Source organism: Peromyscus leucopus, chromosome 6 (assembly GCF_004664715.2).
Source record: "Peromyscus leucopus breed LL Stock chromosome 6, UCI_PerLeu_2.1, whole genome shotgun sequence".
In the NCBI taxonomy this organism is placed as follows: Eukaryota; Metazoa; Chordata; class Mammalia; order Rodentia; family Cricetidae; genus Peromyscus; species Peromyscus leucopus.
The window spans coordinates 77,146,804-77,164,441 of NC_051068.1; the positions used below are offsets into that span (position 1 = coordinate 77,146,804).

Below are 17,638 nucleotides of genomic sequence, written 5' to 3' on the forward strand. Positions count from 1 at the left end.
TTTACTTTACAAAAAGTCAAATTATTTTATTCATTCATTTACTAAATATTTACTGAATGCCTATTACGTGTCTGGAACTATTTTAGGTACTTAGGATACAATACAAAGCCCACTGTACTGGAAATTTTATGTTGAGTATGAGAAAGAATGTGCATACATATAAAATAAGCATGTGTATATCAAGCAACTGTCACGTAGCTTTAAATAGTCTTCATAAAAGTTAAATGAAGCCGGGGGGTGGTGGCGCACGCCTTTAATTCCAGCACTCGGGAGGCAGAGGCAGGCGAATCTCTGTGAGTTCGAGCAGCCTGGCTACAAGTGAGTTCAGAAAGGCGCAAAGCTACACAAGAGAAACCCTGTCTCGAAAAACCAAAAAAAAAAAAAAAAAAAAAAGTTAAATGAAATAAGGAGATAGAGAATAACTGAATAATGATGTTTAGATTAACTGTACAGTTAGAGAGAAAAAACAATGTTCATACACACTTAAGAGCTTGAACACAAAATTTCTGGAAAGAACAAGCAAAGCATCAAAACCAGAAAGTATTTGATAAAGCTAAGAAATAAAACAGGAAAGGATTATAGCATAAAAAAAACGAAGTAGAAAATAAGATAAAGGTAAGCAGGAGCAAAATACAGATTAGTAGTACTCAACTTTTTTTCTTCAAATCAACAGTTATATGTCACAATGTGCTGGTCTCTGACACAAAGCAACCAATAAATATTTAATAAATTAAATTGTATTACTTATTGTATGTTCATTTAAGAGTTATTACAGAGTTGGAGAGGTGGATTTACAGTGAAATCATGTGCCATAGAGCAATATAGAAGACCAGAATTGGAATCCCTAGAACCTTTATAAATTCTAAGTGGGAGTGGTAGCCTGCCTGTTATTCCAGCCTTGGAAAGCAGAGACAATAGATCTCTGAAGCAAGCTGGCTAGGGAGATTAGCCATATCAGCAAGCTCTGGGTTTGATTGAGATACCCTACTTCAAAAGATAAGGTAGTAGAGCACAGAAGGAAAATTCCTGACATCAACCTGAGCCTCCATATATACATGCACAGACATGCACCCATACTCATATGAACATACTACTATATACAAAATCTTAGTGTTCATAGTTTAGAACCTTAAGAATTTTATTGGTGATTCAATCATGCATCAATTAAATAAAGATCTTTTAGCAATTACAAATGACAAGACCTCTGTAGCTATCACTCTGCTTAGAAATTCTTTTACTTAAAATAATTATGTTTTTATTAACACTTACCTCAATGTTATTATTTAGATCCACATAAACTTGTCTGGTTTCTTCCCGTTCATACTCATCTGTAATTATCATTAAAAACTTCAAAGTTAAATTTTAAAACATAACATCAAGACAATATTTGTATTATCTCAGAAAACATTAAAACATTTAAAATTCTATGAGTACATAATTCAGTTCTGAGTTTCTCAAAATAGCAGCAGAAAAAGTCTGGATTTTGATCTGTTATGCAAAATCTTGGAAATTTCTATTTCCTAAGTAAAAAGAGAAGGTAAACTGAAAATTCTTTGACCCAAAAGAGAAGCAAGGTCACAGAGCAAGCCACTAACTTCAAAAACAGATAAGCAAAATCACAATTTACAATTTATTCGAGCAGAAAGGCAACAACGGAAAACTCTGTGAACCAGAGCCAGCATTTAAAAAAGCAAAAACACCTGAACTATAATTGGCATTGCTAGTCACTCAATGTGGACAAATCTGAGATAAAAACTTCAAAGGGATAGTCATGGTAGGCACAACACCCTTACAAGCTTAACTTCTTAAAATGTTCCTAGGTTCAGATGTTCCAACAAGAGGAAGTGAAGAGGGACTATTTGAAATACACTATAGGCATTCTGTTCCTAACAGAGCTTCTCTGTGGGAGAAACTATTTAACTAGGGCAAAATCACTGACTGACCTAGGAAAGGAGAAAAAACTGATTCCAGCCTTCCATACAGAAGAATTAAAAATATTCTGTTCCAACCATCTCTAGACTACCATATAGGAGAATGAAAGGAAGAAAAAGGGAAAGGAATGAAAAGGGGAGGGAAGAGAAAGAAGGTGAGAAGAGAAAGAAAGGAAAGGAGGGGAGAGGAGGGAAGAGGAGGAGAGGGGAGGGTAAGAAAGGGAGGGGAGGGCAGGGAAGAGAACAGAAGAAGAGAAGAGGAAGGTCAAAGGGAGAAGAAGGGAAAATAATAAATTTTTTTATTCATTTATTCATTTTTCCTGCACACTCTAGCCATTTTGTATATTGCCCCGCCTAAAGGGAAGGGAAAGTACTTTAAAAGTTCTTAATTCATAGGCAAGGATTTGCTAAAAGATTGAGGCCTAAATACAGGTCTACAGAATATTTCCTACACCTCTCCCTGTCCTCTATACAATACCACCGTTACTGAAGACCAATTTATATCAGTTCCATATGCAGCTGTAAAGTAGTAAGGCACAAGAACAACAAAAAACACAGAACAAATATCAGAACAAGGATGAGAAAGGACAGAGATGACAGGAATTACCAATACACATAAAAAAATAGTAAATGTAATAAAGATTTTAATAAAAAACAAAGAGAAACTTTCAGAAAGAAAGAACAGAATAAAACTGTGAGAAAGTTATAAAAGATGATATATAGGCATAAGGAAACACTAGAAGAAAGAAACAAAAGTACTATTTCAAACAATAGCAACCAAGAATTTCCCCAAATTAATGTCAGACACTAAACCACATATCCACGAGATTTGAGAAAAATAAACACCAAAAGAGAAAAAAGGAAAAAAAAATATATCTAATTCCATCATTTCAAACTATATGAAACCAAAGATAAAGAAACTAAAGGGGAAAAATATTAATGAAGAAAAAAAATTAGAATTAGAGAATAAAGGCAAATAAACACATTTTAATTTGCAAGGTTCAGGATCAGAAGACTGAGGCCTAAGGAAGATCAGCCTGGACTAAATAGTAAATCAGAGCTATTAACTCCTATAAGTTGTCCTCTGGCCTCCACAAATGTGCTACAGCATACTTGTTTGTGCACAAACATGCACACACACAAACAACACACACACAATAAATGTTATTTAAATTTTTTTTAAACTTTCTCTAGACAAAATAAATTTTGTCAGTAGACAAGCTTCAAAAATGTTACAAGTTCTTTTGAGAGAAGGAAATAATATAGGTAAGAAATTCAAATCTGCATAAAGATGAACACCAAAAAAGGAATACATGAAGGTAAAAATTTTTTAAATTCTTTAGTACTAGGATCAAACTCAGAGCCTTAAGTATGGTAGGCAAACACTCCACCACTAAGCTACATTCCCAGTCCTTCACTTTTTTTAAGAAAGGTCTCACTATGTAGCTCAGGCTGGCCTTGAACTCAAAATCCTGCCTCTACCTCCCATTTCCTGCAATTATAGGCCTGTGCCACCACGCCAGTCTTGTTATCCTTATTCTTAATCTAACATGCAATCCATGTAAGTTTTACTGAGTGAGTCAGTGAGTGAGGAGTAAGTGAATGTGAATGTGAAGGCTTAGAACATTACTGCATACTGCTGTTGACTTTATAAACATTGTCCATTTGGACTATACTAAATTTGTTTTAATTTTTTCTTTGATGATAAATTAACCTAAGCTTATTGTAACTATTTTATTTTATAAACTTTAATTTTTTGACAAGAGTCAAAACAAAATATTGTACAGCCATACAAAAATATTTTCCTTCTTCATGTCATTATATAAATACTGTTTTCTTGGTCCTTTGAAACAGACTCCCACTACATAGCCCAGGTTGGCCTCAAACTTGCAATCTTTCGGCCTCAGCTGAAATGCTAGGATTAAAAGCATTTATCACCATGCCTAGTATTTTCTATTTTTTTTCTTTTACTTTTTAAACTTGCTGGTTAAAAATGAAGATATGTACACACAAATGAATACACAGTGTCAAGATAATAGACATCACTGTATTCTATTTCCACATCTTGCTCCATTGGAAAGTTTTCAAGAACAAGGACCACACATGGAGCTGTCATCTCCTATGATAACAATACCTTCTTCTAGAATACCTCTGAAGGATCTGCTTGAGGCTCTTGTAAAGTTAACTTTCTTTTAATGTGGAAATACACTTTTAAATAGACACCTAAAATATAGTCTAGAATATTTACAAAGCAGCAATATATTTGATTATCAAGTATTATATAATTAATATATGTGGTATACTTTCATACAACTGGCAATGCTAGAGGCTTGTTTACAGCAGCATTGCTACAAATTATTGTACACTACAGTGTTACAAAGGCTCCATTACTAGATGAAATTTTTCAATTTCTCTATATTCTTATGGTACATACCAATGTCCTATATATACTCTATTATTAGCTTTAATGTAGTTATAAAATATATCACTACACCATGCCTACCCCACAGTATTACATTTCCTATTATGAACATAGATTTGTATCTTATTCTTGATTCAATGCCATGGTAGTTCTGGACAAAATAGGCTAGTCATAAAATCACAATTGAAATGAATATTAACTACAAATATATATTCTTATTGATATTTATTACCTTTCAAAAACAGAAAACTTAGCTACTTCTTACATTAAAAATAAGGTCTGAGACACATAAAATTCAATGAAATCAAAATTAATTCCAAAAGCTGAAAAGGCAACTTTTCCTCCTGTCTCCACCATTAAATGAGTAATAAATAGATACAGCCACATAAAATAAGAAAGATACCTACATTTATTTGTCTTTTCTGCAGATCTAGCGCAGGTTTCCTTAAGCAGATTACACAAATGTCTTGTAGCATTATTCCTGAAAAAAAAAAAAAAAGTTTTCCTAAGTATAATCTGATCTCAAAGCAAAATAATACATGGAAGTTACAGACATATAGTTACAATTTTAGAGAAATTTTTAAAACATTATATTTTATATATACTGTATATCACACAGTAACAATTATATCAAGAAAAAGTAGAGACTACTATTGGCAAAATAATTTAATAATTGCTTCCCTCTAAGTGACAACTCCTTACCAGTCTCTAGGAAGTTACTATTACAACTAATACCCTCTCAGAAAAAGGGTTCCAGATTTGTCTAGGATAAGGCAGGGCTAAACTTTTCATTTACTAATTGCTCCTGAACTGTTCTTGATGCCTGTCCTAGTTTGAGTTCTATTGCTGTGCTACACCATAACTAAAAGCAACTTGGAAAAGGGTTTGACTTACATGTCCTAATCACAGTCAGTCACTGAGGGGAATCAGGTCAGGAAAGCAAGAGCAAAGGCAGGAACCATGGAGCAATGCTGATTATTGGCTTGCTCCTCATGGCTTGCTCAGCCTGCTACAGCTCCAAGCATCTGGCAAGAACATCACTGCCCACAGTGGCAAGGCCCTCCCATATCAATAATTCATCAGGAAAATGTACCACAGATTTTGCCTACAGTCCAATCTGATGGAGGCAATTCCTCTAACCTTCAAAACCAAAAGTAAGGTAATTTTCTGAGCAACTATCCATTGTGTGAATAAGATCTCTATTTGTATTAATTTAATAATATAAAGAACAATTTCATTTATTTTTCCAACGTACAGTTTTTTGGTAAAAAAAAAAAAAAAAAAAAGGTATTTGAGAGGAAAAAACAGTTCCAAATTGGGCTGACTCTATTTTACAAGTGTTGCTCCTAGAGCAACAGTGACACAGGAAGATAGACAATATGCAAGGGTAAGTAACAAATTTTTAGGCATCTTTGTTGATTTCAGGAAATGATTCCTCCTGACACCTGACATTTCAGAAAGTGAGAAGTTATTCATCATTAGGCAGCTTGCTAAACTAAAAAGGTAGAATGGGCCTATCTTTTTGCACAGCACTCATGCCATGACCTGATGCTTTGGTCCTAGAGACCTAACAGAGGCAGCAAGGGAATGAAGAAAGGACGCATAGACACATATACAGAAAAGCTAGCATCAGGTGGACTGCACTCACTCTGATGGAGCAATGCCAACTATGCAACAACTGAGAACCTCATTGAGTTTATTATGTACAACACAAAAGGAGGAGCTAGCTAGTCCTGGTAGGAGGACTCTGAAGGGGAGCAGTCTCAGGTTTTGGGAGTTTTTTTGTTTTTGTTTTTTGTTTTCTTTTTGGTTTTTTGAGACAGGGTTTCTCTGTGTTACAGCTCTAGCTATCCTGGATCTCACTCTGTAGACCAGGCTGGCCTCGAACTCACAGAGATTCACCTCCCTCTGCCTCCCAAGTGCTGGGATTAAAGATATGTGCCACTGCCACACAGCTGCAGTCTCAGGTTTTGATCATCCAGGAAAGGGAAGCTACAGTTATTAGTGTTTGAACATTGATCAACCATTCATAAATACTCTTATTTGCACACAGTCAAGATTCTCTTTCAGACCAGAGGAAGGCTTTGCCATCTCTCATACTTCATCCTGGGAAGGCTTTGCCACTCCCCAGGGTCTGAGGCTGTACCCATGACAAACAATACACATTCGCTCAGGACTTGATCCACTCCCTCTTGGCTCCCCACACACTCAAGCAGAAATTGTTATGCTACATGACACAAAGAAAGTACTCAACAAGTAAAAACTATCTTAATAATAAATTTGGAGATAAAATCAATTAAATTACTACTTACTCCTTTATTAAATCTTTATTTTCTTGAATTTCTTCTTCTAATTTCAAGCTGACTTTCTCATTTTCAAACTAATTTACAAAATAGAAAAAGTTAATCACATTTCACTTAAAAAAATCAGTGAGTATAATCATTAAGCAGATTTTCTATACTAGCATATTATATAAGTTCTATAAGATTTTCTTTCCACATAAAAGGAAATTTTTGTTACACCTTTTGAATTATCCATAAAAATATGGGTTTCTTTTGAAGGTGAAATGTGGAATACTAGTTTGGGATATGTTAATTTTTTTATTCTGTAGAACATTTGTTTAATGATGCAAAAATGTGTTGCATTCTTTTATGTTACATTTGTTTATGTCGCATTTGTTTAACTCTGTGAAGCTGTGTTACTTTGCCTGTCTAAAACAGCTGATTGTCTAATAAAGAGCTGAACAGCCAATAGCAAGGCAGGAGAAAGGATAGGCAGGCCTGGCAGGCAGAAAGAATAAACAAAGGAGAAAAAGAGAGATCAGAAGGAGGAGCAGGATAAGGAGGACTCCAGAGACCAGCCACCCAGATACACAGCAAGCCATGGAGTAAAGAAAGGTATACAAAAATAGAGAAAGGCTTAAAAGATAGATGGGATAATTTAAGTTTAAAAAAAAAAAAAAAAAGCTGGCTAGCAACAAGTCAAGCTAAGGCCAGGCATTCATAAGCAAGAATAAGTCTCCATGTGTAATTATTTGGGAGCTGGGTGGCAGGTCCCCCAAATATCAAAGAGCCAAAGAGTAAAAAACAACCAACTACTGTGGAAGCAGGATCAGGAGTTCAAGGGCCAGTTTCAACATATACAGTGAATCTAAGGCCAGACTGAGCTACACAAGACTAAACCCTAAGTATCTCAAGAAAGGGGAAGGGGAATACAAAATGGCTTAGCCAATTAGGACAGATGTCACCACACCTAGCAATCTGAGTTCAATCCTCAGAACCTACATGATACAGAGAAGACTAACTCCCACAAGTTGTCCTCTGACCTATACACACACACATTCATACCCTAATAAATATAAAAAGGGAAGAAGGAACCTTTCACTCTCATCAGCTTAAAATTTGCTGAACGACCAGCAAAAGCATTCAATATTTAGTACAATATTATTGTACTACTATTATCTCTAATAATTTTGAAGTATATTATCTGCTTCTACTTTGACTTTCTCATTCTATATCAAAACTAAAGTTTCAAAGTTTTGTGCGTAAATATATTGATATATATCACATCAAATTAACATCAACAGGACTTAAAATTTTAAACTCTGTAATAAATTAATGTCATTAAATTGGTTATTATCTAAAATAATTATTCCTTTAATCATCTTCACTGAATTTTGTGGAATTTGTGCTGTATTCACTACTAAAGCTGAACTGCAACTTTTATTAATGAAATTTCAAAAAACCTTGTTCTCAAAATATCTGCCACATAAAATTAGCCCAATTTGCTTTGAATTAATACTCTATTTTCAACAGTACTGTGCTAATATTTACTGTGTGCCATATTTTTATCTTTTTATTTTATTTTGATTCAAATACTTGCCATATTTATAATTCAAAACTTCATTATACAAAAAAAAAAATATTTGTCGTATTTATAAGTCAAAATTTCATTATACCTGCAGTTCCTGAATGGCTTTTCGCTGGGCTTCAATTATCTTTCTGTTTTCTTGCAACTTATTTTCTTTCTGCTTCAGTTCAGATTCTATGTTCACTTTCCATTTTTTGATCTTTTCAGCCTCCTTATACAGTTTTGAATACAGTCTGCTCATTGGCTCTGAATTCTATTTAAGTGAATTTCCAAAACTTAATTCTCTAAGATTTTAATATAACAAACTACAGTTACCTACCACAAGTACATCTGTATTAACGGTAACAAATTGTGTACTCAATTTATACTTAACAGGATTAACTCATAATATAAGACAGTATATTCTACTACACTAAAATTAGTGAATAAAGTCAAAACTGAAAAATGCTAAAGTTAGAAACAATTGAATCAATAAGAGAATCTGACTGGATAAAAGCTCAAATACACCACTCCACAAGAAATATATAAATGCTAACAATTGTCTTAAAGCATTTTGCTTAGAGAAATAATTTGAGGATCAAGCGTGCAATGTTTAAAATATAATGACAAGAAAAATAGAAAATATAATACGTAATTTTCTTTTTTTAAACATTTTTTAAATTTTTTTTTTTTTAAGATTTACGTATACAGTGTTCTGCCTGCATGTATGTCTGCAGGCCAGAAGAGGGCACCAGATCTCATTACAGATGGTTGTGAGCCACCATGTGGTTGCTGGGAATTGAACTCAGGACCTCTAGAAGAGCAGTCAGTGTTCTTAACCTCTGACCCATCTCTCCAGCCCCATAATATGTAATTTTCAATGAGCCTAAGGTTTTATTTAAATTTCTTGCCTTTTTTTTTTTTATCCACATATTAGAAATACCAGAGGAATGTGGGTTTATTTTTCATTTTGGAGCTAGAGATCCAACTCGGGGCATCTCAAATGCTATGCAAATAACACAGCTCTAAAATAAAACTATCCTCAGGCCTCATGTGGCACACACCTTTAATCCCAACACTTGGGAGGCAGAGCCAGGTGGATCTCTGTGAACTCAAGGCCAGCCTGGTCTACAGAGCGAGATCCAGGGAAGGTGCAAAGCTACACAGAGAAACCCTGTCTCGAGAAACCAAAAAAAAATTACTGATATTTGCTTACTGATAACCTGTTATCAAAATATAAACTGGTTCCAATTTTTATTCTATGACACTATGAAGCTTAGCAATAGACATATAGCAGTTATCAGGCCATTTAATTTCCATAAATTTAGAAGATATGCTACAAGAATGATTTTTATAACTAATATCAAAACTATGTCATATCCTACAAATACATTTCTTATATAATCAAGCATCCACACAACAATTTCATTAAAGATTATTTTTGTAAAATGCTGGCCTTCTCACATATTGTATCCATCTCTACTCCTCTAGTCTTAATTTTTTTTAATTAAATTTCTCCAAAAGAACTGTTGCTTTCACCCTGGAAAATACAAAAGCTTAGCACTTCAAATACTTTAAGAGGAAAAAATATCTGGAATGGGGATGCAACTTTGTGGTAGAGCAGTTGCCTAAAATGCTTAAGGCTCTGATTTAGTGCCCAGAACCACAAAAAGAAAAATTTCAAAGAATATATTTTAAAATGTTAACCAAATATTAATACTTAAAAAGGTATATTCAAATAATAAATGCAATTTCAATAATAAGAAGGAAATATCTGACCTCAAAATCGGAGTCACTTAGTCCTTCCTGATAGTGGCAACTGCCAGAATTAGCAACCTAAAAGATTAATGTTTCCTATAAGATTATATTTTTAGAGCTATTGATAGTTAAATACACAAGACAACGTGGCCAGCAAGTTGGCTCCATGAGTAATGGAGCCAGCCACAACGATAACCTGATTTGAGCCCTAGGTCTGCAAGTTGTTGTCTGACCTCCACACTTATACCATGGTATATGCACAGACATTCACATACAAATACATACAAGCACATATATGCATAAATAAACATAATAAAAATTAAACTGCCCAAGACTACTAATCCCACAACTACCATTTCTCCTTTTTCAAATAATTCAAGGTCTAACAGATTGTATGTACACACTTTCACTAACCTGTTCAAGCACTGGCAAAATACTAAGTTTTTGTAAAGCAGGATCTGAAAAAAAAAAAAAAAACGGGATTAAATACGAGAACATGTTTTAAATTATTTTATCTAGTTGAATGTTAAGAATATCAGTGTAACACTTATATTGTATTTTCAGTAACTGGCAATGTTATATAACAAAATGTTTCTATGAAAGTTGATGGGGACTGGAGAGATAGCTTAGTAGTTAAGAGCACTGACTGTTCTTCCAGAGGACCCAGGTTCAATTCCCAGCACCCATATGGCAGTTAGCAATTGTCTGTAATTCCAAGATCTGACATCCTCACACAGACATACATATAGGCAAAACAACAAGGCACATAATATAAAAATTATATTAAAAAAAGTTGATATATTGTTTGTCCAAGCCTACCTGTATCAATATTTTCCCGACTTTTTGAGAGACTGGACACTGTAAATGGAACCCCAAAATCACCTTCTGTACATTTGTTGATAGTCTAGAAATACAAAGAGGTTCCTTAAATATTCTGTATACCACTTTGATACCTAACAATTTAATACCCAACTATATAGTATCCATATCTACTTAAAGAAGCCATTGTAATTATAAGTCCTTTGATGTATATAGTGTTTAAAATATCAAATGCTTCTGCTATGCAAACTAAGCAAAATTTTAATTATGTATTTATTTCTTCTAATAAGATGTACCTAAGCTATAAATTACATAACAGAAGCTTTGTAGATATTTTGGAATATTAGTAATTTTAACAGTTTCCTTCAATCTCTGATATAGATATATAGGATATAGATATGATAAGATAAAAGGGTAGATTAAAGAGCCTACTATTAAAGAACAACTTGTTTAAAGTGTTTTACAGTGGTATAGATTTTAGTTTATTGATACAAGTTTAAACTTAATTTTGTTATACTGTATGTATATTTCTATTTTTGTTTAAGGTATTATGTTTATGTAACTCATTTAAAATTATAATAGATAATTAAATAGATTAATAATTAGTCATCTATGATAATCATATTTGTAGCCATGTTAGTTAAGTCTTCTAGGCATACGTAGATATATTTCAGACAGATAGGTAATCTTCAAACACTTCAAAAACCTACAAAATATGGCATTTAAAATGTTTTAAAAATTTAGACTTTCTGGACAGTGAGACATGTCTGCTCCTGGCAGCACCAATTTACTTCCGAGAGGAGGATGGGCATCAAAGACACTCCATATGGAGTTTATCTTCACCTTGACAAAAATAGCCATTTGGGCAAGAAACTGTTCTTGCCTGGACTGCTGCTTGATCAACTAGACATATAGGATCCATAGAAAGGTGACCACTGAACTTTGCTTGACAAAATGGTCCTTCAGGTTCCTGCTTTGCAGAGAAAACTGCCAGACATTCTACAGGACACAGAAAAAAATGATTGAGAGACTCTAGGCCTGTGGGCTAAAAAAAGATGCCCCAACTTTACAAGAGAACTTTGGATGACTGTCCAGGCTGTCAGCTGTCTCTGTCTACCCTACAAGACTCCCAAAAGTTGCTTACATCCTTCTCCCATTTCTCAGGTAGTAGTATATCCTTCTGAGGTCTTTGATGTGGTTAAAGACTAGATACTTACAATATTCCTTAGTTATAATGAAATATGTTAGATATAAAACCTTAAACTCACAAATATAAAATAGATAGGATATCTTCTTTAATATTGTAACTGTAATTCTTGCTCAATAATTGTTCTGTTATATGTAATTTTACTATGTTAAAGCCTTTTTAAAAAAGAAGAAAAGGGGAAGTGTTGTGGATATCGCTCTATATAAATAAACACTGATTGGCCAATAGCCAGACAGGAAGTACAGGCGGGACTAACAGAGAGGAAAATTGAAGAAGGAGGAAGGAAAGGAGGGACCGCCTGGAGCCACCGCCAGGACAAGAAAGATATAAAGTACCGGTAAGCCACGAGCCTCGTGACCAAGTAAAGATTAATAGAAATGGGCTAAATATAAAAATAAGAGCTAAACGATGATAGGCCTGAGCTAATGGCCAAACAGTTTAAATAATGTAAGAGTCTGTGTGTTTATTTTGTAAGTGGGTTCTGGGATTGGCAGGACTTGGAGGGAACTGGAAAGAAATTCTCTAGCTACAAATCTCTCTTCAACCAAATTGAGATTTATCTTCACTGAATCAAATTTCAATGTCTTGGCTACAGCAGAAATTTTCTGCAGCATGTAAAATTAAAATATTAACTGTACCATCCTCACTTCCATATTCCACTTGAGAAATTTAAAAATAAAAAGCTGCTTCACCTGAGAAATCTAGTAATTAGAATTTTACTAATAAATGAATTTCTCCTTACCCTATCTATCAGGAAGCTCAGTTATAGTATTGATTACTATCCACATATAGTCATTTGTCCAAATAGTCTTAATTTTCCTTGGTAAAATTCCTAATTTTCTCGTATTTTTTCCTTATAAATTGCCTCAAATCCTGAGAGACATTTTCTTCAGCCACTGGTTAAGTGTCACGCTGCTGTAAGCAACACTAATGAAACACATTGGGTCACGGTCACACACACTCAACACTCACACACACACACACACACAACAAAGTAGAAGGGGGACTAGTAGGAAGAGGAAAGAAATTAGTGGGAGGAGGATAAAAGGGCTTAACGGGAGGTTCTTACATACACTGTTCAATATGACTTGGATATTCAACAGTGCTCATCTACAAATACATTATATCTGCAGATCTGCTTAACGACACTCTAGAAATCCTTTGATGTACATGCAGTGTTTAAATTACATACATAAAAATGTCATAACGAAGCCCATTATTACCTACAAAATAAATGGTTTCAAACCATTTAACCAGAAAGGTAATTTAAATGAGCAAATACTATTTATGCACAGTTTTACAGCCGCAATTCTTCTAGATTTTAAGTTTGTGTCTGTTTAGTGCCTGCAAGTCTCCCTAGGGCTGGAAATGCTGGGAACTGTCTGTGCTCTTGGGCGCCGAGCCATTCTGCGGCGCAACAGGGATTCTTTAAATGAATCTTGTCAACACACAGTAAGGCCTGTGAGCCCATGGAAGTAAAGCTATGCAAATTCTCGGGAATATCAGCTATCAATACAGGGCACGAAGTGAGAACGCGCGCTTTTCCCGTTAGCGTGCATTTCCTGTGTGTGTCTGTGGACTCACGTACGTCTGGGGGTGCGCGCGGAGGACCAGAACAACTCGCGGGACTTGGGCTCTGGGGATGGAACCCTGGTCCCACCGCCGCGCCTCGCCACCCGCCCGCGGGCTGCACGTGCAAACTGACCTTGAAGTAGCTGGAGTCCCCTCCCGCCGTCTGCGGCTTCACGGCCGACACCTGGCTGCTGCTCAGTCTCGGGGGGACGAAGAGCGTGAAGGGCTTCTGCTTCTCCATGGCGGATCCCGCGTGGGTCTCCCCGGCCTGGGGGGGAGGAGGGGGCGGCGGGAAGAGCGCACAAGGCATGGTGAGCAAGGCCGCCGCCGCCGCAGAGCGAGCCGGGAACCGCGGTGGGCTCCCGCCTCCGTGTCGCCCCTCGCCCCGGCGCGCGTGGCCTACGGGGTGGGGTCGGGGGGAGGAAAAGCCCGCAGGGTCCCCGCCAGCTCCCGGCGCGGGCCGCCACGCGGCCTCAGGCCCAGCCAGAACCTCGAAGGCCGCCCGAGACAGCCCGAGGCCCAGCGGGCCTCCCTAGGCCTCGAGGCCGGGTCGCGCGCTGGGCCGCGCGGGATGGAGCGGCGCGTGGGGGTCCCCCGCCCCGGCAGCCCGCCACACCCTCACCGTCCGCGGGCCCCGCGCCTCGCGAGGGGGCGCTTCTCTATGAAAACAGGGAATGGAACCGCGAGCTCCTGCCTCAGAACCCCCTGGACGGGGAAGGCCGGCACCGGGCGCCGGGCAGCGCACCGACTGAGCCGAGGGTCGTTAACGGCTGACTATAACGGTCGGCCGGACTCCCCAGCGAGCCAGGCTCTCGCGATGCACCTCTCGCGAGACTTTTCTTTTCCATGGGGCCGGGGTTCTGGTCCTTCAGCAAGCGTGAATTCCGTGAGCGACCAGTGGCAGAGGACACACCGGGGAGAGCCCCCCGTGGTGCTCAGACAAGGGAGCCGAGGAGCTCACCGCCTGCGCTTGCCAACAGTTACACTGCCGTTATAATCATTTTAAAGGAGTCACTTCGGTGTTTGTTTTTTTAAAGGATTTATTACTCTCTGGTTTGTGTGTAAGAGTGTTTTGTGCGCGTGCATGTACGAACGTGTTCCACGTGTTCACCATGGGCGTGCGGCGTCCTGGGCAGCCTAAGAGGGCGTAGGATCCCTTGGAACTGGAGTTACAGATGGTTGTTAGCTACCACGTGGGTGCTAGGAACCAAACATGGGTCCTTTCCTAGAGCAATAAATAAGCGGGGGGGGGGGGGGGGGGATGCGTAGGTAAGGGTTAGGCTTTACAAAGGAGGATCATGAGAAGATTTTGAGCAGCAAGGCTGGCATGATCAGGTTGGGAAGAAAATTCAGGTCTATGCAGTGAGACAGTTTTGAGAGCTTGGACAAGATGTTCGGAGCTGAATGATCACATGGGGCAGGTCGAATCGGTGTGTTTTAACTTAAGTGAAAGGGAGAGAAATCAACGGGGCAGGCTCGGATAGCTTGATAATCATTATTACAGTGCTGAGACGGACGCAGTAATCCAACTCTCCCGAGGGTACAGGTAGCCTTTCTCTTGGGCTGGGTCCACTTGATGCCTGCAGCTTTCCTCAGCAGATGCCTCACCGTCCTGACATCACCAACATGTTAGAGTCTCTGTAACTTGGGCTTCACCTTCACAGCTTCATACAGTGGCCTCTGAGGGCCTCCTCACCAGTAATCAGACTCTACCACACATTGCCTGGCCTCAGTGGTCAGTACAAGTGTTCATGACCTCCACTCTTGAATCTAGCCTGACTGCAAAATCAGCACCACTGGCCAAGGTCTGTTGCCCTCTGGAGACATTGGCTGGCCTTGGACCACAACTCCAACAGCCTTTATGTATCTTCAAAGCCAAATCTAAGGAAGCACTTCTTTAGGAGAATGTTTTCAGGCAGGGATCCCTGCAGAGAACACCTTCAGATACATTCTCGGTTCACTCTCAACTTTCCAAGTGAATTTGGGTTTTTTGCAAGCTAGAGCCTTTAATGGGTGAGTCATTATTCCCAAGGCAGCTCTTCTACTGTCCCAATGAAAAGCAAAAGGCTTCTCCTAAACTGTGGTAATATTTTTAACAATTATACACTCCTGTCTGCAACTTTAAGCTTAATCAAGATCCTTTCCCTCACAACCTACACATTTTTCATCTTTCTGCTCAATTGCTGAAAACATTGCTAAAAGCAGTAAGTAGTAACTATGCCACAGCCCAGTGCATGCTATCTTGAAATAATTTCTACCAAACAAATCAGTCCATTTTTTTTTTTTATTTAAACCTCAGTTTCTCAGGATATAAGAATAATGTGGCCAGATTTTTGCCAGAAAGTAACAGAAGTGGTCTCTAACCCAATTTCTGATAAGAGTCTTTGTTTCCCTCTGAAACTTCCTGAGCCAGGACTTCACTGCCCACACTGTTGAAGCTGTGGTCTTTCACACTTCAGTGCTGCTTAGGGCAGTCTAGGGTTTCTCTAGCCAACAACTCCACATGTTTGCAGATTCCTCCCACAAGCTCCTTGCAAAGGCCTACTAACCACAAGGTCAAGGGTTTCTCTAGCCAACAACTCCACATGTTTGCAGATTCCTCCCAAGCTCCTTGCAAAGGCCTACTAACCACAAGGTCAGATTTGTTGTAGATTTGTTGTTTGTTGTTTCTCAGAACCAATTTTCATCTCTTGTTCTTGTGATAAAATAGCAATAGCAACTTTGGTTCACAGCCCTTCCTGGTGAGAAAGCCTGCGAGCAGGAACGTGAGGCAGTGCTCCTGTGGGTCACATTGTAGCCACAATCTAAAGTTCCCGAGGCAACTTGATGGCTATTTTCAGTTACTTATTTGCTCTGTTTCTTTTCCTTTTTCCCTTCTTCTCACCTTTCTCTTTCCCAAATATTCCCTTGCAATAGCAGTGCATTCTGTAACTAATGTTCCTAGGGTTAAATGCTTCTTTTTATGTCCTACACTACTGTGTGTATGCTGTAAATGTAAGCATACTGTTTGAACCCTCAGGCTTGCATTTAGGAAACAGTTGAAGAGGATATCATTGTGCATCCACATAGAGACCATTTCATCTGCGTCTAAAAGGGAGAGAAATGAAGCTATCTAAAAACATTGCCTTCCAAAGCATTTCAGCTTTGCCTCCTCATTTTTACATTAATTTTGATAAATTCGCCAAGCCCGATGGTTTCTTCAAAGAGCTAGCTCTCCCATTAGCATTTTTTCAGACTTCCCTTTAAAAATTCAGCTACTGAAGTCACGCTGCCCTGGGTACTCGGGGTGTTTGTATGTATGACAGTACAGAGTATTAAAATGTGTTCCTTTATCTTCAGCTGATATTCTCTTTGGTGGAATAAATTTAGCAGTATAAATTAAAGGAAATCTTGAGTGAACGTGGATTATTGGCAGGAGTACAGCCATGTCAAAACCAATGTCTCAGACCTATGATAATAGCAAAGCCTTCTTTTGGCTATGTGTGGATATTGACCTTGTCTGTGAAAACTATCACCTGCAGCTTCCTCCTCCAGGATGACTACAACTTGAGATTGTCTGGCTACAGAGACCTTCAACCAAGACTAGCTAACCTGACTCCTTAGTCGATGCACAATAAAGGTGCTAAGTTTCTCAGTTGTTGTAGAGTTGGTGCCCTCCGTCAGAGGCCCACTTGTGGTTTGAATGAGTATGGCCCCAGCTCTCTCCTGTATTTGACTGCTTGGTCCCTACTTGGTGGACCATTTGAGGATTAGGTGTGGCCTTGTTGGAGGGGGTGTGTCACTGGGGATAGGCTTTGAGATTTCCAAAGCCTGTATCAGGTCCCGTCAGCCCCCCTCTTATCTCACCTCCCTCCAACTTGCAGATCAGAATGTAAGCTCTCAGTTACTGCTCCAGTGCCATGCTACCTGCCAGGTGCCATGCTCCTTACCATGATCATCATGGACTCATTCTTTGAAATTGTAAGAAAGCCCCCAATTAAATGCTTTCTTTCATAAGTTGCCTTGGTCATGATGTCTCTTCGCAGCAATAGAAAAGTAACTTAGACACCAACCAATCCCAGCTTTTCTGTACTGTGTCTT

At 38.2% G+C, this 17,638-nt stretch overlaps 1 protein-coding gene across 2 annotated transcripts in view; it reads right to left on the minus strand.

The window, feature by feature from the left end:
• Positions 1-14,293, minus strand: part of Sycp1 (synaptonemal complex protein 1) — a 103,213-nt gene extending 88,920 nt beyond the window's left edge. The window contains exons 1-9 of one of the 2 annotated variants that reach the window (XM_028877272.2): positions 14,181-14,293; positions 13,692-13,826; positions 10,780-10,864; positions 10,375-10,418; positions 9,982-10,038; positions 8,312-8,476; positions 6,666-6,733; positions 4,761-4,834; positions 1,270-1,328 (exon numbers count right to left, since the gene is read on the minus strand). In XM_028877272.2, the coding sequence (XP_028733105.2) occupies positions 1,270-1,328; positions 4,761-4,834; positions 6,666-6,733; positions 8,312-8,476; positions 9,982-10,038; positions 10,375-10,418; positions 10,780-10,864; positions 13,692-13,799 (660 nt within the window). In that variant the 5' untranslated portion in view covers positions 13,800-13,826; positions 14,181-14,293. The remainder of the gene's footprint in view (positions 1-1,269; positions 1,329-4,760; positions 4,835-6,665; positions 6,734-8,311; positions 8,477-9,981; positions 10,039-10,374; positions 10,419-10,779; positions 10,865-13,691; positions 13,827-14,180) is intronic. The other variant, XM_037206945.1, reaches the window with a different exon arrangement.
• Positions 14,294-17,638: the final 3,345 nt, after the last annotated feature.